The 25922-nt window shown below is 34.6% G+C and overlaps 1 protein-coding gene across 4 annotated transcripts in view; it reads left to right on the forward strand.

Annotated features, from left to right (window-relative positions):
- KIFAP3 (kinesin associated protein 3) overlaps window positions 1-25922 on the forward strand; it is a 146109-nt gene that overhangs the window by 33921 nt on the left and 86266 nt on the right. For all 4 annotated transcript variants that reach the window (XR_005724992.1, XM_040263540.1, XM_040263541.1 and 1 more), the window contains exons 6-10: window positions 2703-2802; window positions 4192-4316; window positions 6109-6207; window positions 11724-11902; window positions 18837-18999. Coding sequence is in view for 3 of the 4 variants with exons in the window: in XM_040263540.1 (XP_040119474.1) it covers window positions 2703-2802; window positions 4192-4316; window positions 6109-6207; window positions 11724-11902; window positions 18837-18999 (666 nt within the window). In the remaining variant the exon portion in view is untranslated. The remainder of the gene's footprint in view (window positions 1-2702; window positions 2803-4191; window positions 4317-6108; window positions 6208-11723; window positions 11903-18836; window positions 19000-25922) is intronic.

A 25922-nucleotide genomic window follows, 5' to 3' on the forward strand; every position in this document is an offset into this window, starting at 1 on the left:
TGAGGCCATTCCTGCACATGTGTCTGACCGTCTAGCATACCAGGAATATGTTGGAGGCTTTCAAGACCCTATGAATATATTATTTCCCAGTTTTTCTTTTCAAAGTGTTTTGGTCAGCCTCTTGTTAATTCCAGTTGGCTAGGCTGCTGCACGTAGCTGTAATGTTGCTACTAGTAGTTTTCAGCAAATGCCCTGGCACTAAGGTTGTTTATAAGAGCGATCTCTGAGTCAGGTTAAATAAAGCAAACCCATAGAAATGGAGCTTTTCAGCAAGCGTCCTGATGTATCAGGTATTGATAATTCATGAGAGTGCGGACCTGGGGGAGGACCACACTGCTCGCTCTCCTCCAGTTGCTGCTGGGCTACTGTTTTTCACAGATACGATGCTGTTGGTTTTCAAAGTTTCCACAAAGTTGCATGGAGGGGATGGAACTAGGGCAAGTTGAAATGCCACAGAGTTCACTGTTTTCACCAAGTTCAGCCTATTTCTCAGATAAGTTATTCTTGAGTTGTCACAAAACTACTTAATTTCCAGATCTAAAAAAAATTGATTTTGAAAAGTTTTACCAGTATTATATTTGCTTATGGAGGAGTGGATTTTTGGAGGTCCTTAGTCTACTGTTCAGAAGTGCTTGGCCCTGGAATTCATTTTTGTTGAAAGTGAGTGATAGAGGTGTAATTTTATTTTTTTCCATGTTTTATAGTCAGTTATTCCAATGTACTTATTGAATACTCCTTCTTTTCCCAAAGATTTGAAATGCCTTTTCTATTATTAATATAGGCCAGCCGTTCTTTTACTCAGTAGATACTTCTTGAAAGCTTATTCTGTGCCTGGTACTGCTCTGATATATTCATAGGTGTGTTTTGATACTCTATTTTCTTTTCTATTGATCTATTTGATCATTTCCATTCCAATATCATACTAGTTTTGATACGTTTTGTTTTGTACTTTGACTAGAGTTTTAGAATAAGTAGGAGACATGTTCCAGTGTGTTGATTTTTTTTTTTTGAAATGGTCTTATACATTTTATTATATATTATTTAGCAATCACTTTATTATATTCTCTAAGAAAATCATAATGAAATTTTAATTATGATTACATTCAACTTATAAATTAATTTGGGGTTTATTTTGCTATTTTGTAAGCTTTCTATTTTCTTCTGGTTTATTTCTTCATTACCTGTAAATAATTCCCATAGCTGTAGGATTTTTTAGACATTTTTCTATTCCTCAGTAAAGAAAAATGTTAAATTCATGACATTATAGCACATCATTTTCCAAAGTATATTCTAAGAAGTACTGAATCCTCTGGATTAATAATGATGAAATGCCTTTGGTAACACAGGATTAAACAAAGCTAAACCAGGTCTTTATTAAGACTTTTTAAAGCTTTTACATCTTGTCTATTTATTTGACTTCAGAATAATTTTGTTCAAGGCCTGTATTATACCAGTGCTCTGGTATATAAATATGAGTATGAATATGAATAATATCATGAAATGCTATTATGGGATATTTTTCAACTTGTAGAAAAAATTCCTCACTAAATGGATTACACTATATAGTGAATTCTTGTTGTTCCATAATGTGAATGGCCAGATAGCTCAAATAAACTACTTTTATCATCATAATAAATACTGATAATACAGTTCACAATATATCCTACATGCCTATTATAGAAAGTTGAATTATGATCTCTATATAATACACAGTTATTTCCATTTTTAATGATTTTAAGTCAGTCATGAACAATACTAATTTGAAAGTAGTCACATTACTGTATGTTTATTTAATGTATAGTAATTCTCATTAATCAGTTCATTAATTTTACCATTTTAAAGTGAAAGGCCTAACAGGGATGTTTATCAGTCTAGCCTGAAGTTTTAAGGAAGATTTTTTTGCTCTATTTTTGCCTGTTAGCATCAGCTTAACATGACGTTAAAATATTAGACTTATTTTTCAGTTTATAAGTTTTGCTTGATTATTAATTTGCTTCAGTGAAGCTAGTGTTATCCTGCTATAAACTGCTCATTATTTTTTTAGACTTAAGCTGGTTTTTTTTTTTCTTACAAATACATTAAATCAGATTTTAAAAACCTGGCACTGCAGTTGCATATAGAAATGAAAATTAAGAAATAAATGGTTCTTTTCATTATTTATTGTCATTCATAGTACTCTTATTTTGTTACTTTGTTTATATTTTATTTTTCTGTTTATGATAATAGACTTAAAGTTGCATGTTGTGAGTTTTAGTATTTGCTGCTGCTAAGTCACTTCAGTCGTGTCTGACTCTGTGCGACCCCATAGACGGCAGCCCACCAGGCTCCCCCGTCCCTGGGATTCTCCAGGCAAGAACACTGGAGTGGGTTGCCATTTCCTTCTCCAATGCATGAAAGTGAAAAGTGAAAGGGAAGTCGCTTCCTAAGGTGTCCCACTCTTAGCATGGACTGCAGCCTACCAGGCTCCTCCATCCATGGGATTTTCCAGGCAAGAGTACTGGAGTGGGGTGCCACTGCCTTCTCCAAGTTTTAGTATTTAAATTTTTAAAATAGCTTTCTGTGTTGGAAAGAAGCATCCTCCTTTTTGTCCCAGTTCTATCTTAGCTTTGTTATTTATTGATAAGTAGACATTTAAAACCAATTATCCTTTCTATCAGAGTTGATTCTGAGTGATCATTTTTGTACGTCCCCTTTTTCTTTAGATACTGCCCTTGGTGCATTAGCAAGAGTCCTGAGGGAAGACTGGAAACAAAGTGTTGAGTTAGCTACAAACATAATATACATCTTTTTTTGCTTTTCCAGGTAAGTGTAAAAATTAGGAAATAAAAGTTCTAATATCTCTCTCTCTCTGTCTGTGTCATTGCTTTAAATAGTAGATCACTAGTTTTCTCAGTCTCCATATGTGTCTAACAGTGCTTTGCCTCTCAACTTCTATTTTCCATTCTCTGTCCCCTTTGTTGTTCTGTCTTTCTTTCAGTCTACATTCACCACGCATGTGCATGTGCAGTAGGATAATATAATGGTATAAATTTTAAGAGTTATGGGCTTTGGAAATAGACTTTCTGAATTTGAATCCAAATCCTGCTGTTTTAACCTGTGTGGTCTTAGTTACATTACTTAACCTTTCTATGCTCAGTTTCCACATCTGTAATTTTGGAAAGTAATAGTAGCAGCCTCTTTAGATAGGTATTAGAAAAAAGCTTGACCTAGAGTAAGTGCCAGTAAGTGTTATTGTTTTATATATAGTTGACCCTTGAACAGCATGGGGTTGAACTGCACAGGTCCACTTGTACATAGTTTTCACTAAATATGTACCACCATACTATATGAAGGTACTAGTTGAATTTGTGCAGAACCACCAATATGGAGAACCCACTATAAGTTATATGTACATTTTTGATGACACAGAGGGTTGACCACCCCAGTCATTGTATGATTCAAGGGTCAGCTATCCTTGTGTATATCCACTATATATGTTTGCAGATGTGTTCCTATTATGTATTCATGTGTATCATTTATAGACATTTATTCTTTAGAAGGATGCTTATTGAGGCAATGTGAAAAGTTTCTGACTTTTCAGAAATTCTAGGGAATTTTTTGCCTCTGTTCTAAAAATGTGCCAACATTAGCAAAATAAAAATTTACTGAATAAGTACTTGGTTGAGTAAAGTGCCTAGGAAACATATAAAACCTGATTGTTAATACTTAACTAGTTTATTTCCTAGCATCAATAATAGTACTGTTATATTATTAGTTTTGTTCGGTGGTAGTCTGAAATTTTATTTTGAGGATATCTAAACTCGATGGATGTGAGTCTGAGTGAACTCCGGGAGTTGGTGATGGACAGGGAGGCCTGGCGTGCTGCGATTCTTGGGGTCGCAAAGAGTCGGGCACAACTGAGCGACTGAATTGAACTGAACCTGAAATAGTTCAAATGGTGGTTAGTTACAAAAAACGCTTTTTGTTCAATTTTTAACTTAAAAATTATTTCAAGTAAAGATTGTATTTTAAAATATATTTAAAGTAATCTCACAGTTTCAAGTCTTCCTAGTATACTCTGGGTATGTTCATTTATTAAAATATGTATGTAAAGTCTGTTTTACATTGTTTGTACAGTGTTTATCCAAAACAGATTTCCTGAAGCCTCAAAATGTATTCCTTTAAATACATACTAAAAACTCTTCTTTAAAGCTTTTCTCAGTTTCATGGACTTATCACTCACTATAAAATTGGAGCTCTGTGTATGAATATCATTGATCATGAATTAAAAAGACATGAGCTTTGGCAAGAAGAACTTTCTAAGAAGAAGAAAGCTGATATCCTTTGAAGCAGCATTTCACTCCACTACTGTTGCCTGTGAGCTTTGGATAGAGGGGATTTTGTTTTGTCACTCACATTACTTGGAAAAATGCAATAGTGTATTGAAGGTTAAGGTGAAGATTGAAATTAACAGAATGAATATATTTTCACATATAGTTTTGATCTTTTTTTAACTTTGATTAGGTGATAAGCTAGAGGAATAAATGATTGTTGTCCTGGATAACTGAATTTGTGAGTTTCTAAGTGGCTGTGCTATTATGTTCCCTAAGACCATTTAGTAAGCTGAACTCTGGCTCACCACTGTTGGCCTATGTAGTTCTCTCTGTGAAATAAGGTAGCTTTGATTGGAATGAGTGTGACTTTCGTGAAGAACATAGTTTTAAATTCTATTTTTCTAATTAAGTACAAAAATTATTTTTAAAAATACATACAGATTTGAGATGCCTGTAGAATCATAGAACCCATGAAAGAAACCTTAATGTTTTCTGCAGCTTCCTTACCAATGGATTATTAGTCTCTTCTTTAACATGTCATTGCTTATTCTTTAACTTATTCTGTGTTTTGGCATTCTACTCATTAAAATGCTCTTTTGCCTAGTGTACCAAAGTCTACTTCCCAATAACTTCTATCCTTTGATTCTAGTCTTGCAAACTGAAGCAATATAGAATAAGGATATTCTCTTCAATATCCCATTTCTTATATTTAAAGATACTGATCATATTTCCTCTACAACTGTAATTCTTTTTTTTTTTACAACTGTAATTTTTAATTGAAGGCCCAGACTTATTCATATGTGTCTTCATATGATATGTTTTGCAGATGAACAAGCTATATTGGTCACTTTCTTTTGAACCCAAAATTTATTGATCTCTTTTAAAAAATAAAAATATTGTTTTCGTGTGCCCAATATCTCGTGTTTTCACCTCCCCTTGGTGAGATCCCCAAGTCACTATAAAAATACACACACACACACACAGATTTGACTTTTCTTAATTAGGATCTTTACAAGTTTAGAAATTTTCTGTGCGTGCTCTAAGTTTCTGACATCTAGACTGGTATTGACTTAACCCATGTGGATAACTTAATAATCCTAGAGGCCGTAGGTAATTTCTTGAGTCCCAAGTTTACTGAATGTACCTAAAATTTCCAAAAATTGAGGGGAAACTGTGTTGTCATGCAAGTAGCATTCAACGAAGGGGATGCTTTTGAATGCTTGGGGATCCTGAAGTCATACTGCAGTAACTGGTTATTTCTGCAGGTGTGCAGGGGACTGTTTGGGGTTATAAGATATAATTTTAAAATGTTTTTCTCTCGCTTTGGGATATTTTATTTTTGTATGTAGTCTGAAGAGGGTGCTAACAAGTTTTAGATCTAATCAACATCCTTTGAATATACTAGACATCTGTCTGAAGTAGAATTCACTATCCTTATCAACTAAACCATTCTTTAAGGCTGTAACCTTTTTGGTTCATGGACCCAGTTTTTAATCTGGTGAAAGTTGGAGACTTGTGCACATTTGTAAAATGCATACAGTTTTTAAGGATTTATGTATGTGGTGAAGCCTAAACATGTGTTTACCCAAGGTCTGCAAGCACATCCTTGAACCCTAGGTTAAGAAGTTCTATTCTAACACAATTATTGTGCAGAGAAGAATATTTTAATTAAACTCTTGGTTGCAGAAAATAACTGGGTAAAATTGCACATAAAATTTAATAGTTTTTCATAGTGTTTTTCAGTAGGTTTACTTTGCTTCATTGAATATGGATGGATGATCCTTAACTTGTTTACTTGATGAAGACCCTGAAAACCAAACCTTGAGAAAAGATTATGAAAAAACATTTAAAAAATACCAGGGGCTTGTGGTAAAACAGGAACAGCTCTTACGAGGTATGAATACCTAAGCAATGAGAATGCAACAGAGTGCTTACTGTACATTTAGTTTGTTTTATGTTTGTCAGATGAATAAAGCTAATGTCAGAGTAATTTAAAAGTCTGTGAATCTTAATGTGCTACAAAATCTTGTCTTTAGCATTGATATTAATGTTTTAAATTTCACTCCACTATCTTTCCACTGAAAGGCCCCATTTAGTTCTTAAATGTATAAATTACATTCTTGAAATTGTTTTGATCAGAAAGGGTTTTTTAATCCAATGTGTGACCTTTTCAGTAATAAGAATCTTCTTACATGGTGACAATTTTGTTACTTTCTTAGGAAACTGATGTAAAACTTTTCAAGATAAATCTCTTTAATAAAAAACAGTCTCCTCTTTCTAGGGTTTGTTGAAAGATTTAACAGTTTAATAATATGATTTCTCAGCCATTGATAAGATGCAAAATCTTATATCATTTATAAGAAATTACTGCTTTGTAGCTGACTATTGGTTTTTCACCCAGCTTTTATTGAGATATAATTGACATATAACAAATATTGTATAAGTTTAAGATATACAGTGTAATGGTTTGATACAAGTATATAAAGCAAAATGTTCACCACAATAAGATTACTTAAAAAATCCTTCATCTCACATAATTATCATTCCGTTGTTGTTATGGTGAGAACAGTTAACATCTAGTGTCATAGCACCATTCAAGTATACAATACAGTATCTTTACCTGTGGTCACCATGCTATATATTAGGTCCCAGAACTTACTCATCTTATAATTGAAAGTTTGATTTCTTTGAATGCCATGTCTCCATTTCTGCCACAATACAGCTTCTGGTAACCATCAGTTTACTTGTTTTTGTGAAGTCAAAGTTTTTACATTCCACGTAAAAGCATATAAGTGAGAACCTACAGTGTATGTCTTCCCTGTCTGACTTATTTCACTTAGCACGATGCCCTCAAGATCCAACTTTGTTGACTCAAATAATCAGAATATCATCCCTTTTTAGTAACAAATAATATCCTATTCTGTATATATATGTTACATATAACATATGTAAGTAATAACAGTGTATATTTCATATATATTATCAGTTCAGTTCAGTTGCTCAATCGTGTCTGACTCTCTGCGACCCCATGGACTGTAGCACGCAAGGCTTCCCTGTCCATCACCAACTCGCTGAGCTTCTCAGACTCATGTTCATCAAGTTGATGATGCCATACAGCCATCTCATCCTCTGTCATCCCCTTCTCCTCCTGCCTTCAGTCTTTCCCAGCATCAGGGTCTTTTCCAAGGAGTCAGCTCTCTGCATCAGGTGGCCAAAGTGTTGGAGTTTCAGCTTCAGCATCAGTCCTTCCAATGAATATTCAGAACTGATTTCCTTTAGGATTGACTGGTTTGAACTCCTTGCCGTCCAGAGAACTCTTAAAAGTCTTCTCCAACAGCACAGTTCAAAAGCATCAATTATCTGGTGCTCAGATTTCTTTATGGAATATATATTATATTTTATATAAATGTGTATTTCACATCAACTCTATCCATTCATCTATCTATAGACACTAGGGTTGCTTCCATATTTCAACTGCTAGGAATAATGCTGGAGTAAACATGGGAGTGCAAATCTCTCTTTGAGATCATGCTTTTATTTCCTTTGGATGTATACTCAGAAGTAGGATTGCTGGATCATATTGTAGGTCTATTTTTAACTTTTTGATGAACACCATATTGTTTTCCAGAGTGACTGAACCCAATTTATATTCCTTTCAACAGTACACCAAGGGTTCACTTTTGTCCACATCTTGCCAGCATTTATCTGTTGTCGTTTTGATAATAGCCGTTCTGACAGGTGTGAGGTGTTATCTCAGTGTAGTATTGATTTCATTTGCTTGATGATTAGTGATGTTGAGCATTTTTCATGTGTCTGTTGGCCATCTGTATGTGTTCTTTGGAAAAATTTCTATTCAAATCCTCTGCCAATTTTTTAATTGAGTTTGATTTTTTGATGTTTAGCTGTGTGTGATATGTTTTGGATATTAACCTCTTATCAGATATGTCATTTGCAAATATTTTCTCTCATTCAGTGGGCTGCCTTTTCATTTTGTTAATAATAGTATCCAATGGTGTGTAAAAGCTTTTTAGTTTGATGTAGTCAGATTTGTTTGTTTTTACTTTTGTTTCCCTTACCTGAAGAGACATATTCAAAAAATCATTGTTAAGGTTGATGTTATAGAGCATCTTGCCTATGTTTTCTTCTAGGAGTTTTATGGTTTCAGGTCTTATATTTAAGCCTTTAATCTATTTTGAGTTTATGTATGGTGTGAAAAAGTAGTCCAGTTTGATTCTTTTACATGTAACTGTCTAGTTTCCCTAACACTATTTATTGAAAAAGCCATCTTTAGCACTTGTATATTCTTGCCTTCATTGTCATAGATTGACAATTATTCTTGCACTCTCTGTTCTGTTCCATTGATCTGTGTGTCTGTTTTTTGTACTATACCATACTGTTCTGATTACTGTAACTTTGTAGTATAGTTTGGAATCAGAGAGTGTGATGTCTCCAACTTTGTTCTTTGTCAAAATTGTTTTCACTCTGGTCTTTGTGTTTCCATATGCATATGTGTTTAAAATTGTATTTTATTGTTGGAGTGATCCGTGTATCATTATGTCATGTCCTCCTTTGTTTCTAGTTATAGTCTTTGGCTTAAAGTATATTTATCTGATATAAGTATTGCTCCTCCATTTTTCTTTTTGTTAGCATTTTCATGGAATAGGTTTTTCCATCCTCTCACTTTCAGTCAGTTTGTGGCTTTAGATCTGAACTGATTCTCTTGTAGGCAGCATATGTATAGGTCTTGTTTTTGTATCCAGTCAGCCACTGCATGTCTTGATTGGAGCTTTTAGTTCATTTGCATTTAAAGTAATTATTGAGAGGTATGTAAGTGGCTCAGTGGTAGAGAATCCACCTGCCAATGCAAGAGAAGTAGGTTCAGTTTCTGGGTCTGGAAGATCCCCTGGAGAAGGAAATGGCAACCCACTCCAGGATTCTTGCCTGAAGAATGCCAAAGACAGAAGAGCCTGGCAAGCTACAGTCCATAAAGTCACAAAGAGTCAGACACAACTCAGCAACTGAGCATTCACATATATACTTTTTGCCATTTTTTTGTTTTGACTAGCTGGGCTGGGCTGGGCTTCCCTCATAGCTCAGTTGGTAAAGAATCCGCATGCAATGTGGGAGACCTGGATTCAACCCCTGGGTTGGGAAGATCTGCTGTAGAGGGAAAGGCTACCCACTTCTAGTATTCTGGCCTGGACAATTCCATGGACTGTATAGTCCATAGGGTCTCAAAGAGTCAGACACGACTGAGTGAGTTTCACTTTCACTTTCATGTAGCTTTCTTCATGTTTCTTATTCTTGGATTTCACTGACCTTATTGGGAATGTGGATTTATATTTTTTATCAAATTTGAAAAATTACCAATTATTATTTAATCAGGGACTCCAATTACAGTTATATTAGGTCACTTGAAGTTGGTTCCATAGTTCATTGATATCTTTACATTTTTGCTGTTGTTGTTTTTCTTTGTGTGTTTAATTTTGGATAGTTTTTAGTTTTGTCTTTAATTTCAGTAATCTTTTCTTCTCCAGTCTCTAAACTACTATTAATTCAATTTAGTATACAAATCTCAGGCATTGCAGTTTTCATTGCTAGACATTAGATTTAACTTTATGTATGTCTTCCTTGTCTCTACTTAACTTTTAGAATATTTGTAACACAGTTATATGACTTTCAATATTCCTGTTCCGTCATTCTAACTGTGGTGTCAGTTCTGGGATACTTTCAACTGGATGATTTTTCTTCCCCTTATAGATTGTGTTTTCTTGCTTTTTAAAAAATAATTAGTTAATTAATCAATTTGACTGTGCTGGGTCTTAGTTGTGATTCACGTGATAGTTGAGGCATTCAGGATCTAGGTCCCTGATCAGGGATTGAACAGATGCCCCCAGGATTGGGAGCTCAGAATCTGAGCCATTGGATCACCAGGGAAGTCCCTCCTGCTTTTTTTTGAATGGTTAATAATCTTTGATTGGAGGCAGGACTATGTGAAATTTTCATTGTTAGGTGATGAATATTATTTTATTCCTATAAATATTTGTGAGCTTTATTTTGAGGCATAAATTACTTGGAAACAGTTGAATCCTTTTGATCTCGCTCTTAAGATTTGTTAGTTTGGACATGAGTGGCATTTAGTCTAAAACTAATTATTCCATACTACTGGGGCAAGAACCATATGAATATGAAAAATAGGTTTCAGTGCAGTTCAGTCGCTCAGTCGTGTCCAACTCTTTGCGACCCCATGAATCACAGCACACCAGGCCTCCCTGTCCATCACCAACTCCCGGAGTTCACTCAAACTCATGTCCATCGAGTCGGTGATGCCATCTAGCCATCTCATCCTCTGTCACCCCCTTCTCCTCCTGCCCCCAATCCCTCCCAGCATCAGAGTCTTTTCCAATGAGTCAGTTCTTTGCATGAGGTGGCCAAAGTACTGGAGTTTCAGCTTTAGCATCATTCCTTCCAAAGAACACCCAGGACTGATCTCCTTTAGAATGGACTGGTTGGATTTCCTCGCAGTCCAAGGGACTCTCAAGAGTCTTCTCCAACACCACAGTTCAAAGGCATCAATTCTTTGGCGCTCAGCGTTCTTCACAGTCCAACTCTCACATCCATACATGACTACTGGAAAAACCATAGCCTTGACTAGATGGACCTTTGTTGGCAAAGTAATGTCTCTGCTTTTGAATATGCTATCTAGGTTGGTCATAACTTTCCTTCCAAGGAGTAAGTGTCTTTTAGGATCCTTAAATTGAGGCTCTCCAGGTGGCAGTAGTGATAAGGAACCCACCTGCCAATGCAGGACATATAAGAGAGGCTAGTTCAGTCCTTGGGTTGGGAAGAGTCCCTGGAGGAGGGCATGACAACCCACTCCAGTATTCTTGCCTGAAGAATCCTGTGGACAGAGGAGCCAGGCGGACTACAGTCCATAGGGTCACAGAGTTGGACATGACTGAAGCGACTTAGCATGTATATCCTTAAATTCAGCTCTGGCTATACTGTACATTTTTTTTTAACACAGCAGCCCTTGTGTGTTGAAATTTTACCTTGTTTTCCACATGTATAAAGTTATTTTTCTCTATTTTCCTGTTTATTATTTTCTAATATGTACCTTTAATTGACATTTGATTACCATGAAACTTTTAGTTTGAAAAAGGTAGGAATCATTGTCCTATTTTGGTTATTGTGTCTTTCTCAACATCATAAAAATATTATTATATATGCTTTATTTATTATAGCATATATGTCAGTGTTAATAATTTTCTAATGAATAGCTAGTTAAAATTTTCAAGATAACATTATCTTCTTAGAACTACATCTGTCACTTTAGTAAGTAGAAATGATTTATTAAATTGTTGATTCAACGTGCCATTTATTTAACTCTCGTTTATTTTATTTTTCCAGTTGCTCTTTATTTGCTTCTGAATCTTGCGGAGGATACACGTACAGAGCTGAAGATGAGGAACAAGAACATAGTTCACATGCTGGTGAAGGCTCTTGATCGGGACAATTTTGAGCTGCTTATTCTAGTTGTGTCATTTTTAAAGAAACTCAGCATTTTTATGGAGAATAAAAATGACATGGTAACTTATGTTGAAACAGTCCATGTTCACCATTTTCAAGTTAGAATATTTTGATAAAAAGTAAACACATTATCCCCTGATTAAGATAATTCTGAATAAAAAAATTACAATAGCAGTAATTCACTTATGTAGCTTCATTAGGAAATACATTTCATATTAGTTAATAATCCAGATAATTGAAATTTTCTGAATAAAATATTTTCCTAATATATTATACGAAATGAATCTTTCCACATTAAACATAATATATAGAAAGTAATTTTAACTTTACATTGTGATTGAGAGTCATCTGGCCTTATTATTTTCCCCTAAGCTCTTTTTTCTCCTGCATTTCTGGTATTAGTGTGTAGCAGCAGCAGCAGCAGCAGCAGTATAGTTTAGCCCAGCCTCCTCCTCATTTATTGTTCCAGTTGGTAGCTGCAGCCTGTTGATTCTGCTTGATAGATCCCTTGAGGCTATCTCTTCATTCTGGTCCCAGAGCCATTGTTTTAATTAATGCCCTCTTTATTTGTACCATCTTCATTTCTTTTTGTATCATTACAGTAGGTTCCCGTTTGCCATCTTATATTGTATTGATGCAGTTATTTTTGATAAATGGTACAAAGTGATCATATATTATTTCTCCAGCTTAAAAGTATATGTAATGCAGAAAGATGTAAAGATGGAATAGGGAATTTTCTGGTGGTCCAGTGGCTGGGACTCTGCACTCCCACTGCAGGTGTGCAGTTCAATCGCTGTTTGGGAAACCTAAGATCCCACATGCCACAAGGCACAACAAAAGAGTAAATAAATAAAGACAGAATAAAAATTATCTGCTTTTTTCTGTGTCATTAAAGAGTCTTTGTAAGAACGATGTTATTGTTAAAGAGATCATACAATAACCATACCTTGCCTTCAGATGCTGAAGTTGCTTAAGCTTTTAGCTATTATAAATAAGACTTCAGTGGACACATTTGTACATGCATTTTTGTCTATATTCTGTTTGTTTTCTTAGGATAGATTTCTAGGAGTGAAACTGTTGGGTCATTGGCTTTAACTTGATTGAAAACTTTTAGAACTATATGCTATTACAAGTCATTAGGTGACTGTGTAGTATCAGTATAAATGGATTCTCTTTCAGATAGTCTAAATATATAGTATTTCTACCTGTTTTTTTTTCCCTTCTTTTAAAATCTAATGAGCTAGGAAATAACTTATGCTTATTGAATGACGTGGTGTGCTCTTTGAACACCTGAGACTGATTAATTAGGTTTATTAAATGCCTTGAATTCTGATACTTGAAATACATGAAATTTTATTTTACCAAAAAATATTTAGTATGCATCATTTTCATCATTAGTTTTGATGATTATTGAAGATCACTGTGTCTGATACTGTTTTAGGATTGCATTTACTTAAATTAATCAAAAACATGTTTTTTGTTTTCATTGATCTTATATTCTAGAAGAATATGACATGGTGATATATTAATATATACTCCTGAGTATAGTTAGAGTGTGGCTAAGTATTTGTTTCCCCTTGCTGTAAGTTGAAATATATTCTTCCATTTATGTGTTTGCCATAAGTTCACCTTTAACAAGTGTGCACAATTCACATTGATTTGCCATAAGTATGTATCTACTATGCATTGCTTATATTTGTATTTAGATAATACTCTTCTTCTTATGTATTTATTCTGTCAAAAGATGATCTCAGAAACACAATGAAAAATTATTTTCTGGTAAAATAATAGATTCAGAAGATATAATATAAATTATGTTATCAAATGTCACAAATTATTGGGGAGGAAAAACTGAGGATCAGAAAAGGTAATTCATCCAAAGTCATAAGAATAGTTTGATTGGCAAGAATTTTAGTGTACATGATGTGCATTTCATCTTTCATTGTGGAAAAGAATTCGTTTTTCCTAAGGGTATCATATAGAATCAGGATTCTTAGAGCTCAACAAGACCTAATATCTATGTCTGCATTTGTAGATTAACTCTTAATTATAAAGATGAAGTAGCAGAGAGTTAGAGAGGTTAAATAATTGGCTCAAGGAAACATCTCCAGGATTTGGCTGCCTACTCTTCCTCTCGGCTTCCAAGACAAAATTCATTTTATGTTGCTTTTCAAGATGAAGTATAAGCAATTTTTAAATGTTGGCTTTCAGAAACACTAAAAAATAATTACTTAAATGCTGAAATAAATTTGCTCATAGTGTTTGATAAGCTGTCACTTTGCATAGAACTTTCAATAAAAGTACTAATTAACTAAATTTCATTTTAGAAGCATCAAATTGAGAGGGCATTACTGAGATAAAATTACTAAATTTAGCTTTGAGGATTGGGCTTTTATCAATCAAAAATGTGATTAGAAGACTGTGTTTAGTTTGCATAGAAAACCTTTCAATTAATTATTTAAATTGAGTTTTCATTTTTAATATAAATACAATATGCTTAAAAGAGACTAAGTCATTCTAGAATTTGAATTTAAGAACAACATAGTGTCTAGTGTTTAACTATATGATTGTCCTACCTGGCACATTTTACGTTTCATTCTGTGCCATGGAAATACTAATTAATTTTAAAAAAGCTCTCCAAGTTACTTTATTAAGTTTTCTATAACAACCAGTGTGTACTGTGGCTTTTTTGAAAGAAACATATTTCTTAGTATAATTAGTGACAGATGAAGCCTGTGGCAATTTTATTTAAAAAGAACGGAAGGGAGGGATAACTGATTTGTTTGTGACATTTTATTATTTATTTAAATAAAGAGTTCATTTTACTGTTGAAATGAACTAATATTGACCTTGCGTTTTGGGGTTATGTATTTTAAGGGAAATTTAGTTTGCATAAAAAGTCTTTCAAGTAATGATTTAAATTGAGTTTTAATTTTTTAGTATAAATACAATATGCTTAAAAGGGACTAAGTCATTCTAGAATATGAATTTAAGAACAGAGAGGATATGTATTCCTTGGGTTGCATATCTTCTTATTAATTTTTGAGCCTTGTTTTTGTATTTTGAATATAAGTCTTTTATTAGTTATGTTTTACAAGTATTTACTCCGTTTTATGGTTCATGTTTTTATTTTCCTGTGAGGAGCAAAGGTTTTAATTGTTATTAAATCCAGTATATAAAAAAACTTCAATGGGTTATATTTTGGAGTTGTATCTAAGAAATCTTTGCTTAATTTAAGGGCATGGAAATTTTCTTCAAAAAGCTTTGTAGAGTTTGTAGTGTTGGTGTTGTTGCTTTTGTTTTAGTCTATGATCCATGCATTTTTAGTTAATTTTACATATAGTGCTTACATATGATTAATTAATTTTACATATTAAGTTAATTTTACATATGATATAATTTTACATATATATCATCCATGTTTTGAATATGGATTTCTAATTGCCCTTGCATCATTTGTTGAAGAGACTGTCCTTTCTCCACTAAATTGCCTTTGTACCTTATTGAAATGCCTTTGTACTGTTGTTGAAAATCAATTGCCCCATGTAAGTGTGACTTTATTTTTAGACTCTTTTCTGTTCCATTAATCTGTTTCTACGCTTTTGCTGATGCGTGTTTGTCTTGATTACTGTAGCTTTTGTAATAAGTCTTGAAATCAGGTAGAGTGAGGCCTCAAAAGTTGTTGGTGTTTTTCAGAATTGTTCTGGCTACTTCAAATTCTTTATCTTTCCATATATATTTAGAATCAAGTAGTCTATTTTGTTAAAGAAAACAAAATATCTTGAAATCTTGATTGAGACTGAATTGAGTCTATTGGCAGGATACAGTGTGTTAACCATATTGAAGTTCTCAATCCATGAACATGGTGTAACTCTCCATTTTTTAGGTCTTTCTTGATTTCTTTCATGATTTTGTAGTTTTAAGCATACATATTTTGCACATATTTTGTTAGATCTATACCTAAGTGTTTTACTATTGTAATGATAGTTGTTAAAAAACAAAGTATCAGTTTTCTGCTGTTGAATGATAGAATATAGATATATAATTTGTATATTGACCTTCTTATGTCTTGAGACATTGCTAAATTCATTTTTTACTTGTGGCTTTTTGACCTACCCACCTCTGGGTTTACTTATTCTGGCATTAGCTATGACAAGTCTACTAATGAGCCCTTTGAAGATTTCCTTCATATGTGTTTTAAAATTTAATTCTTTTGGTGTCATTTTTTCTCTGAGATACTCTGTCCATTCACTTGTGGTTTTCATCTTTTCCAGTAGGGTCTTTAACATATTAATCATAGTTATTTTAAATTCTCTGTCTAGTAATTAGACAAGTCATATCTGAATCTGGTTTTGTTGATGGCCTTATCTTATCAGTGGGTTATTTTCTTGCTCTTTTGGTATCATAATTTTTTTTGTTGAAAGCTGGATACTATGTGTAGATTAGTGGAGAGTGAGATAAATGATATTTATGTATGGAAATGGTCAGACCTTTTTTTGGTTTTTAATGTTGGGACTTAAGTCATTTTTGTCAGGAGTTTAACTGTTTGGCTACCCTCCAGGCACCATCAGCTTCAAATTCATCTAGCATTATTTTGTCTTTGGTGGAATATTGATTGCCAGAGGATTTTTCTCAGGTGTTCATGTTCCACCCTCTACTTCAGGCTTTTGCAGTATGCCTGTACCTCAAAGAGAATCTTTCTCTTCATTTTAACTCTCCTCCGGTAATATACTGCTGTTATTTTGTCACTTGGCTTTGTCAGTTTGTGCCAGGGGTGAGGAGGGGGAGAGAAGAAACTTTTTCCATTGTTCTAATTTAGTTTCAGGCTAGTTTTAGGCTTGTCCTGTGTCCATGATTTTTAGCAGTGGGGCTTCCTAAGTCATACTGTCAACTTCTTTCCTTAGAATTTTTTTTCTGTTTGCTTCCCCTTGCTGCAGTAGGTCTTCACCAATGCTTCAGATGTGACAGGATTTGCCATACTTACCTGAAGCTTAAGTCTTTTGTTTTTTAGGGGAAATAGGAGAAAAAAGATCTGAACAAGATTTTGTGTCTTTTCCCCATTAACAGTAATGCCCCTTTCTTAGGCCCATGCCTCTGTGTGGAAGATTTCTACCATCTTCTATCCTATCCCTAGTATTTCATATGACCCTCTGATAAGGTCCTTGGAAAAGAGTTTGCAAGTGGTTGCAAACTCCCTGAGCATCTATAGCTTCAGAGTTCTGTAGTCTCAGGCTGCTTAACATTTGGCATTTAACTAAGTTATTTAAAAGTTTTTGTTCAGTGTTCCTACTGAATTCTGTGGTAGCCCTCTTTCAGTGCTCTGCTCCATATAAACCAGTGCTCATTAGCCTTATCTCCTTGGGTATGCCTGTTTTCCTTATATTTCAGACCAGTTGATTTCCTGGCAACCTTAGCTCTGATGCTGTTTTGTTTTTTAAGTTGTGATTTTGTATTTGGGTTTTTCTTACAGTTAGAGTAAAAACCACATGCCTTCTCAGTTAAGAAACATTTGTTGAATGAATAAATAAACCAAAAAAGAACTTATTCTATGTAACCATAGAAGCTAGTAATAGAATTACCGTTCTGTATAGCATGGCAAATACTTGTCACTGGCCTCAGTGGGAATTATTGTGTGACGTTAACGACTGAATCCCACAGCCTGCTTGGAAGATTAAGCTGGGAGAAAGGGAGAATCAAGGTTAGAGAGTCTTTGGAGATGGACTTGTACTTCGTCATGCGGAGCTCTAGAATATGACTGCAGTGTGTCGGTGGAATATAGATAAATGTCTGAAGGAAAAATTGTTGTTGGATTGTCAATTTACCATTAAAAATAATTGTTTACTCCTTGGCATAGAATGAAAGGAAAAAATTATATTGAGGCCTCAGTTATTAATGTGATTTTTATGAGGTCATTGAAAATTTGCACTAGAGATATCAGAAGGATGGTATAAATAGATGCTTTCAGTTCAGTTCAGTCACTCAGTCGTGTCTGACTCTTTGCAACCCCATGGACTGCATTACGCGAGGCCTCCCTGTCCATCACCAACTCCTGGAGTTTACTCAAACTCATGTCCATTGAGTCGGTGATGCCATCCAACCATCTCATCATCTGTCGTCCCCTTCTCCTCTCTCTTTCAATCTTTCCCAGCATCAGAGTCTTTTCAAATGAGTCAGCTCTTCGCATCAGGTGGCCAAATTATTGAAGCCTCCATGGGGTCATAAAGAGTAGGAGACAACTCAGCACACAGATACACAGATTATCATTGTCTTTGTTATTGCTGTCTAGCCGCTAAGTCCTGTCCAACTCTTTTGTGACCCCAGGGACTGTAACCCCACTAGGCTCCTCTGTCCATAAGATTTACCAGGCAAGAATACGGAGTGGGCTGCCGTTTCCTTCTCTGGGGGATCTGCCCGACCCAGGGATCAAACTTGCATCTCCTGCTTGGCAGTCAGGTTCTTTACCACAGAGCTACCAGGGAAACCCTATCAATGTATTTACCAGACAGCAAATTATTACACATTGTTTAAACCTTTGTTTCAAATTTGGTGTTTTCTAGGTAGCTTGTCGTTCCTTCCACATTGTTTCTAGAGTACTTTGTACATTCCACATTTATCACATTGCATTTTAATTATTTGTTTAATTTCTCTGCTCTGTTTTTAGACTGGAATCCTTAAAAGCCAAGACAGAATCTTGTTTAATCTAGGACAGGTTCTGGCACTTAAGAGGTGGAGTTTATAATGTGCTTTCAAGAACCCAAAGTAATTTGTCTTCCATTTGATGCTATGAAATAAGGAAGGGATGAACTGGAAATATGTATTTTCTCCTCAAAAGTTGGGTTTCAGAGAAGTTTACAGATTAAAATGAGAGTAATAAATACATAGTACTTATACATATTCATAAGGGTGAAAACAATGAAAAGATAATTCTTTGTAATCTTTTTTGTCTTATTGTGTAATAGAGACTGACTGCATTTGTATTATTATTTTCTATAGGTAGAAATGGATATTGTTGAAAAACTGGTAAAAATGATACCTTGTGAGCATGAAGATCTGCTAAATATAACCCTTCGACTTCTACTAAACCTGTCCTTTGACACAGGACTGAGGAATAAGATGGTACAAGTTGGACTGCTTCCCAAACTCACTGCACTCTTAGGTATGCTTTTTAAAAATTGATAGTGTTGCTTGGAATTTCCAACGTCACTGGAAAATCTAAGTCTGTCTTTAAAAGTCTGCTGAAAAGATTGTTATGTATATGTTCTTTGATTAGGTACTTATTAAGAAGAATGAATGAAAAATGACCTGTGCTAGGATTTCCATGGTGGTATAGAATGAAATGAAATAGAAACTTTTAGCTGTTTGACTATTTACCCCTGTGAAAGTGTAGCCAAAGTGAAAATATACTACCATTGGAGCAAGAAGGAAAAATTACCCTTTCTTCAGCATTTTTTTAAAGTAGATAGATTCTCTTTGAGTTCTTATATTTTGCCATACCTTTAAAATACTCATTACCAATACACAAGCCTTTATGGAGCCTTTTTGTCATTAAGTAGAAAAGGTCATTTTTATATAGTGTTAGAAAATATTATATTAGAGGATTCCATTTATACATCATTTTCTTTTAGCTTTTAGCAAGATACCTATATAGCAAAAGTGGATTCAAGAGTTAATGCTTTTGTGCTCAAACATAATGCTTCTCATACATAATGCTTCTTAGTACATAATGCTTCTTAGCAGAGTATTTTAAAAACCCTTTTTGGTCTATTAAGTGTCTGTCTTTATAGGCACCTGCTCCTGCCCAGCATATGCTTTATACCTTGTCCGTACTGATCCCCTTACCATCCTCTCAAGAGTTCCTTTATGTCTAAGTGCCTGTCCACCTGCCTTTTTCCTCCACCTTGAATGCTACTGCCTTTCTTAACTAGAAAGCAAATTTTTACTCAGCTTTTATAACTGTTTCTTTGTTTAGCACTGCAGTTTCATTCGTTTGTAGCTTTCTCCATATATTCAAATTTTTTAAGTAGTGAAATAGTTGGAATGATAAATTAATAGTTAAAATAATAATAGTTAAAATAGTTAAAATTAAGCTTATTCTTAGTTGTCTAAAATTTGTGAATCTACTTTCTCGTTAAATTCATCATTACTTTTTTACAACACTGGAAGTAAAATTTATTGAATGTTTACTTTGCCAGCTATTTTGCTTTGTGCTTTATACATTATCTTGTGGAATCCTCATCTCAGATCTTTACCCATGATTACAGTGGATAAAAGACAAAGCCCAAATTCAAACTCAGGTATATCTGCTGCCAAAGTTGGATTTATTATCTACTATAATAAGCTACTGTGTATAATTATATTAAGTCAACTATGATTAAGTAGATAGGGAGCATTATAATTTAAAATTTCAGTTCTCCAAGTCCCTTTGAAAAAAAGTTTTAAGGAAATTTATTTCTTACTTTCTTTTTCTCAGAAAAGGAAATCTTTTAGGCTGTTAGTCAAAGAACATTTGATTAATTGGCCATTCCACAAATATTACACAGAGCTTTGATTATGCATTTTAGAAGAAACTCTATTGAGGAGCACTTTGAACTCCTTTTGGGGAACCAAAGCAATACAACCATTTAGTGAGGAAACAGGAAAACTTTAAAAGCAGAATGGGTGGGACTCGAATTTAATTTATATGATCCTTTTTTATCATAAATTCAGCAGAATTATGTATCAAATATCAGGTTAGATTCTTAATGTATGAAGATGAATAAAAGTCCTTGTCCTGATAATTCATAGTCTGTTTGGCTTGTTCAGTATCCAGTCCACTTATTCCTAGGAAACAAATGATTTAAGTGAGATTTTTGGGAAATTACTCATAGGATTCTCATTTCATATTTTATTAACAAGTAGTAAATTTTGGCATATATAAGATACTCAATACAAAAAATATTTTTTTAATCTCTCCTGGAGCTCATTTCTGGAGTCAGGCTGTCTTATTAGAATTGTTACTCTTTATACTTTTTAAGAATGTTACATTGGGCAAGTTACCCAAACTCTGATTTGGTTTCCTCCTCTCTAAAATGAGGATAATAATTAGAACCAATTTAAACTTATTTTGAAGATTAAATGAGCTATTGCATGCAAGGGGCTTAGAATGGTACCTGACACATAGTATTTTCTTAATAAATATTAGCTATAATTATTTTATTACCAACATCATCATTGTTATCATTTAATATAAAGTGGACATTCTATAAGTTTTGCTGACTTACCTTTCTGTAAGCACAAATTTCCTTCTTACAGATATTAAATCACTGTTAACAAACAAGGTAGATTATTTATTTTCACTTCCCTGTGATATTTATGTTTATTCAGTTTAAGTCATTAAAATGTTGTTAATCTACTAGGGCAGAGCATAATGCTAAACATTGTAGAAAATATTTTTCAATATATAGACATTTTTAAATTTAAAAGAAAGAATGTGTCCATATTGTTACTTCATTACAAAGTGCCATTTGAGACAGATATTGATAGACTTATCTCTTTAACAAGATGATATTACAAAGGAAGGAAGAATAGAGGCTGTAGAAAGAATTTCAGATAAAATGGTCAATATTATCTAAGGCATAGATGGTGCCAGGTAAATATGAGGAACAATAACTCGAAATATAGTGGGAGATAACTTTGAAAATGGGCTCTTATACATTTATGTGATAGTATGAAGATTAAGGCTGTGCTAAGAGTTATACTTAATATAATTGATGATAGTAATCATTACAGGATTTTGAGCTAGTTGGGTCATAATCAGAGTATTGCCCTAGGGAAAATAATCTGGCATTATTCTATTGGATACACAAAAACTAGAGTCTAAAGATGAGAACAATAGCATGTTGTGGTAGCAGGACAAGTAAAGAAAGCCTCACTTAGGGAAGAGGTGATAGGTCAGGTATGAGGCAGAAGGAAAGGGTAAAGAGATACAGCGTCATTGTTCATCATTCAGTCACTCAGTCACGTCCTACTCTTTGAAACCCCCGTGGACTGCAGCACACAGGCTTCCCTATCCTTCACCACTCCTGCAGTTTGCTCACTCATGTCCATTGAGTCAGTGATGTCATCCACCCATCTCATCCTCTGTCATCCCCTTCTCCTCCTGCCTTCAATCTTTCAAAGCATCAGGGTCTTTTTTAATGAATTGGCTCTTCACAACAGGTAGCCAAAGTATTGGAACTTCAGCATCAGTCCTTCCAATGAATATTCAGGGTTGATTTCCTTTAGGATTGACTGGTTTGATCTCCTTACGGTCCAAGGGATTCTCAAGAGTCTTCTCCAACACCACAGTTCAAAAGCATCAATTCTTTGGCGCTCAACCTTCTTTATGGTTCGACTATCACATCCACACATGACTACTGGGAAAACCATAGTTTTGATTATAAAGACCTTTGTTAGCAAACTAATATCTCTGTTTCTTAATATGCTGTCTAGGTTTGTCATACTTTTTCTTCCAAGGAGCAAGCATCTTATAATTTCATGGCTGCAGTCACCATCTGCAGTGATTTTGGAGCCCGAGAAAAACTCTTATCACTGTTTCCATTGTTTCCCCATCTATTTGCCATGAAGTGTTGGAACCTGATGTCGAGATCTTAGTTTTCTGAATGTTGAGTTTTAAACCAGCTTTTTCAGTATGTAGAGTACATCTTATGAAATGCCAGGCTGGATGAAGCACAAGCTGGAATCAAGACTGCCGAGAGAAATATCGACAACCTCAGATGCGCAGATGACACCATCCTTAAGGCAGAAAACGAAGGTGATGAGGTGAAAGAGGAGAGTGAAAAAGGTGCCTTAAAACTCATCATTCAAAAAATAAAGATCTTGGCATCCAGTCCCATCACTTCATGGCAAATAAATGGGGAAACAGTGATAGGCTTTATTTTCTTTAGCTCCAGAATCACAGCAGATGGTGACTGCAGCCATGAAATTAAAAGACACTTGCTTCTTGGAAGAAAAGCTATGACAAGTCTAGACAGAGGATTAAAAAACAGACACATTACTTTGCCAACAAAGGTCCATATAGTCAAAGCTGTGGTTTTCCCAGTAGTCATGTATGGATGGGAGAGTTGGACCATAAAAAATCCTGAATGCTGAAGAATTGATACTTTTGAGCTTTGGTGTTGGAGAAGATCTTGAGGGTCCCTTGAACTGCAAGATCAAACCAGTCAATCCTAAAGGAAATCAACCCTGAATGTTCATTAGAAGGACTGATGCTGAAGCTAAAGTTCCAATACTTTGGCCACCTGATGCAAAGAGCCGACTCATTAGAAAAGACCCTGATGCTAGGAAAGACTGAAGGTAGGAGGAGAAGGGGATGACAGATGATGAGATAATTGGATGGCATCACTGACTCAATGGACATGAGTTTGAGCAAGCTCCAGGAGATGGTGAAGAATAGGGAAGCCTGGCATGAGGCAGTCCATGGGCTCTCAGAGAGTCAGACATGACTGAGCAGCTGAACAATAACAACTCTGCTTAGAAATTAAATAAGCAGGGTGACACTATATAGTCTTGACTTACTCCTTTCCCGTTTTGAACCTGTTCATTGTTCCATGTCCACTTCTGACTGATACTTCTTGAGCTGCAGGTTTCTCAGGAGGCAGATAAGGTGGTCTGGTATTCCTATCTCTTGAAGAATTTTCCACAGTTTGTTGTGATCCACATAAGTCGAAGGCATTAGCATAGTCAGTGAAACAGAAGTAGATGTTTTTCTGTAATTCTCTTGCTTTTTCTATGATCCAGTGGATATTGGCAATTTGATCTCTGCTTCCTCTGCCTTTTCTAAATCCAACTTGTACATCTGGAAGTCCTTTGTTCACATACTGGTGAAGCCTGGCTTGAAGGATTTTGAGCTTTACCTTGCCAGTATGTGAAATGAGTGCAGTTGTGTGGTAGTTAGAACATGCTTTGACATTACCCTTCTTTAGGATTGGAATGAAAGCTGACCATTTCCAGTCCTGTGTCCATGGCTCAGTTTTCCAAATTTGCTGGCATATTGAGTGCAGCACTTAAACAGCATCATATTTTAGGATTTGTAATAGCTTAGACATATCATAGGTAAACTCAATGTGACATGGCTGCTGTTTGGATATGGATAATGATAAACTATTCATAAATACTCAATGACTGTTAGAATGTTACTGCTAGGAACAGAAATAGAGAAGTATAAAAGAAGTAATTTGAGGGCATCAGTGATAGATTTAATTTCAGACATGTTAAAGATATCTTCAACAAAGATGTTTGATAGAAAAAGGCCTAGTGTTCAGGAGAGTTATGAGATTAAAAGAGAAAAACTTGTCCATTAGATGAATAAAACTGGAAAAAGGACACCACCAAATGAGATATATCAGTCAGAGAAATATGGTTATTTTCAACAAATACATTAAAAACACGTTAAGTTTAGGCTGTTACTAAGAAGCAGTGAAGTCTGTGGACTCGTCATGAAGTAGAAAAATGAAGCAAATGAATAGGAAGAGCAACTGAAAACTTTTTACTTCCTTTCACTCATTCTTTCAAAGTGTTGCTTCATTATTTTCTTTGAAATATTGTTAATTCCTAGAGCATCAGATTTTGCTACACTAGGGAGAGTGAAGAGCTAGTATTATTTTAGCCTTACATTATATAGCTAGAAATTGATGATATTAAAAGTTTCCCCCTCTGGTTTTGGCTAATCTGTAAAAACTGATTGAAAGCAAAATAATTCTGTTGAGATGTTTACAGTTACCTTGCCTTAGTAACTTCTTGGCTTATCTTTCTGGGTAAGTAGAAGATGACAGCTAAAAAGCATTCCTCATAAAAATATACACAAAATTTTTCTTGTAGAATAAGTTGAAAAATAATATGAAAAGTTATTGTGATTTGGAGAAGGCAATGGCTCCCCACTCCAGTACTCTTGCCTGGAAAATCCCATGGATGGAGGAGCCTGGTAGGCTGCAGTCCATGGGGCTGCTATGAGTCGGACATGACTGAGCGACTTCACTTTCACTTTTCACTTTCATGCATTGGAGAAGGAAATGGCAACCCACTCCAGTATTCTTGCCTGGAGAATCCCAGGGATGGGGGAGCCTGGTGGGCTGCCATCTATGGGGTCGCACAGAGTCGGACACAACTGAAGCGACTTAGCAGCAACATTTTGATTTGAATAATTATTAAAAGCAAAGAGGAAGTTGGTTACAGCTTGGCTGTTTTGCCATGTGAAGAACCAATATTTATTTATAAACTCATGAAAACTTTTTATTTATCTGAGAACTACTAAATAGGCTCTAAAATCATTCCTATTTAGTCATACTATCTTTTTTCCCTTTTTTTCTCTTTCATTGCTCACAAGTCATTAAATTTGAGTATAAGCAGTTTCTTTTCTTTTTCTCAAATGTTCATGTTTTTTGCTTGATAACTTTCTTTAGTTCCTCCTTTGCATTCCACTTACAAGCCTTAGAAGCAATGGCAATCCTATGTAGTAAAGAAAGAGAATATCTTCTGATGTTCCAGGATCAAGTAAAGGGAGAAAATATACATATTAAAGAGAAATTAAAATATACTAGAGAACAGTGCCTTCCAACTTATAGTCTGTAAAATGCTTCAAAATATCTACGGGTGTTCAGAATACCCAACAACTGTTTCACATGCTTTTTATTTAATTATTTAATGGCACTGTTAATTTCAATTCTTTTTCATTTAAATTATAGGCTAAATAAGCTTATATAGTTGAGCCTTTGGGGGGAAAATGTTTCAAATTCCAAGTAACTGATTCAATATGAATTTTTTAAATAGAACCATTTTGTAAATTTTAGAATTGTTTCTATTTTATAAAGTCCCCAAAATGGCCCTTTTATCCATCACTTCCCAGAAAAAACAACCTATTTATTAAATGTATTAATCAGGAGGACAAGACTATGATTATTAATAAACAACTCTAAGCTCTCAGTAGCTTGAAATAGACAAAAGTTATTTTTTGCTCATATTTATATCCAGTATAAGGAAGTTGAAAGTGGTGGTCCATGTTAGTTAGCATCAGTCAAGGACCCAAATTGACAGAGCCTCCAG

Source organism: Oryx dammah, unplaced genomic scaffold (genome assembly GCF_014754425.2).
Source record: "Oryx dammah isolate SB20612 unplaced genomic scaffold, SCBI_Odam_1.1 HiC_scaffold_21, whole genome shotgun sequence".
Lineage (NCBI taxonomy): Eukaryota > Metazoa > Chordata > Mammalia > Artiodactyla > Bovidae > Oryx > Oryx dammah.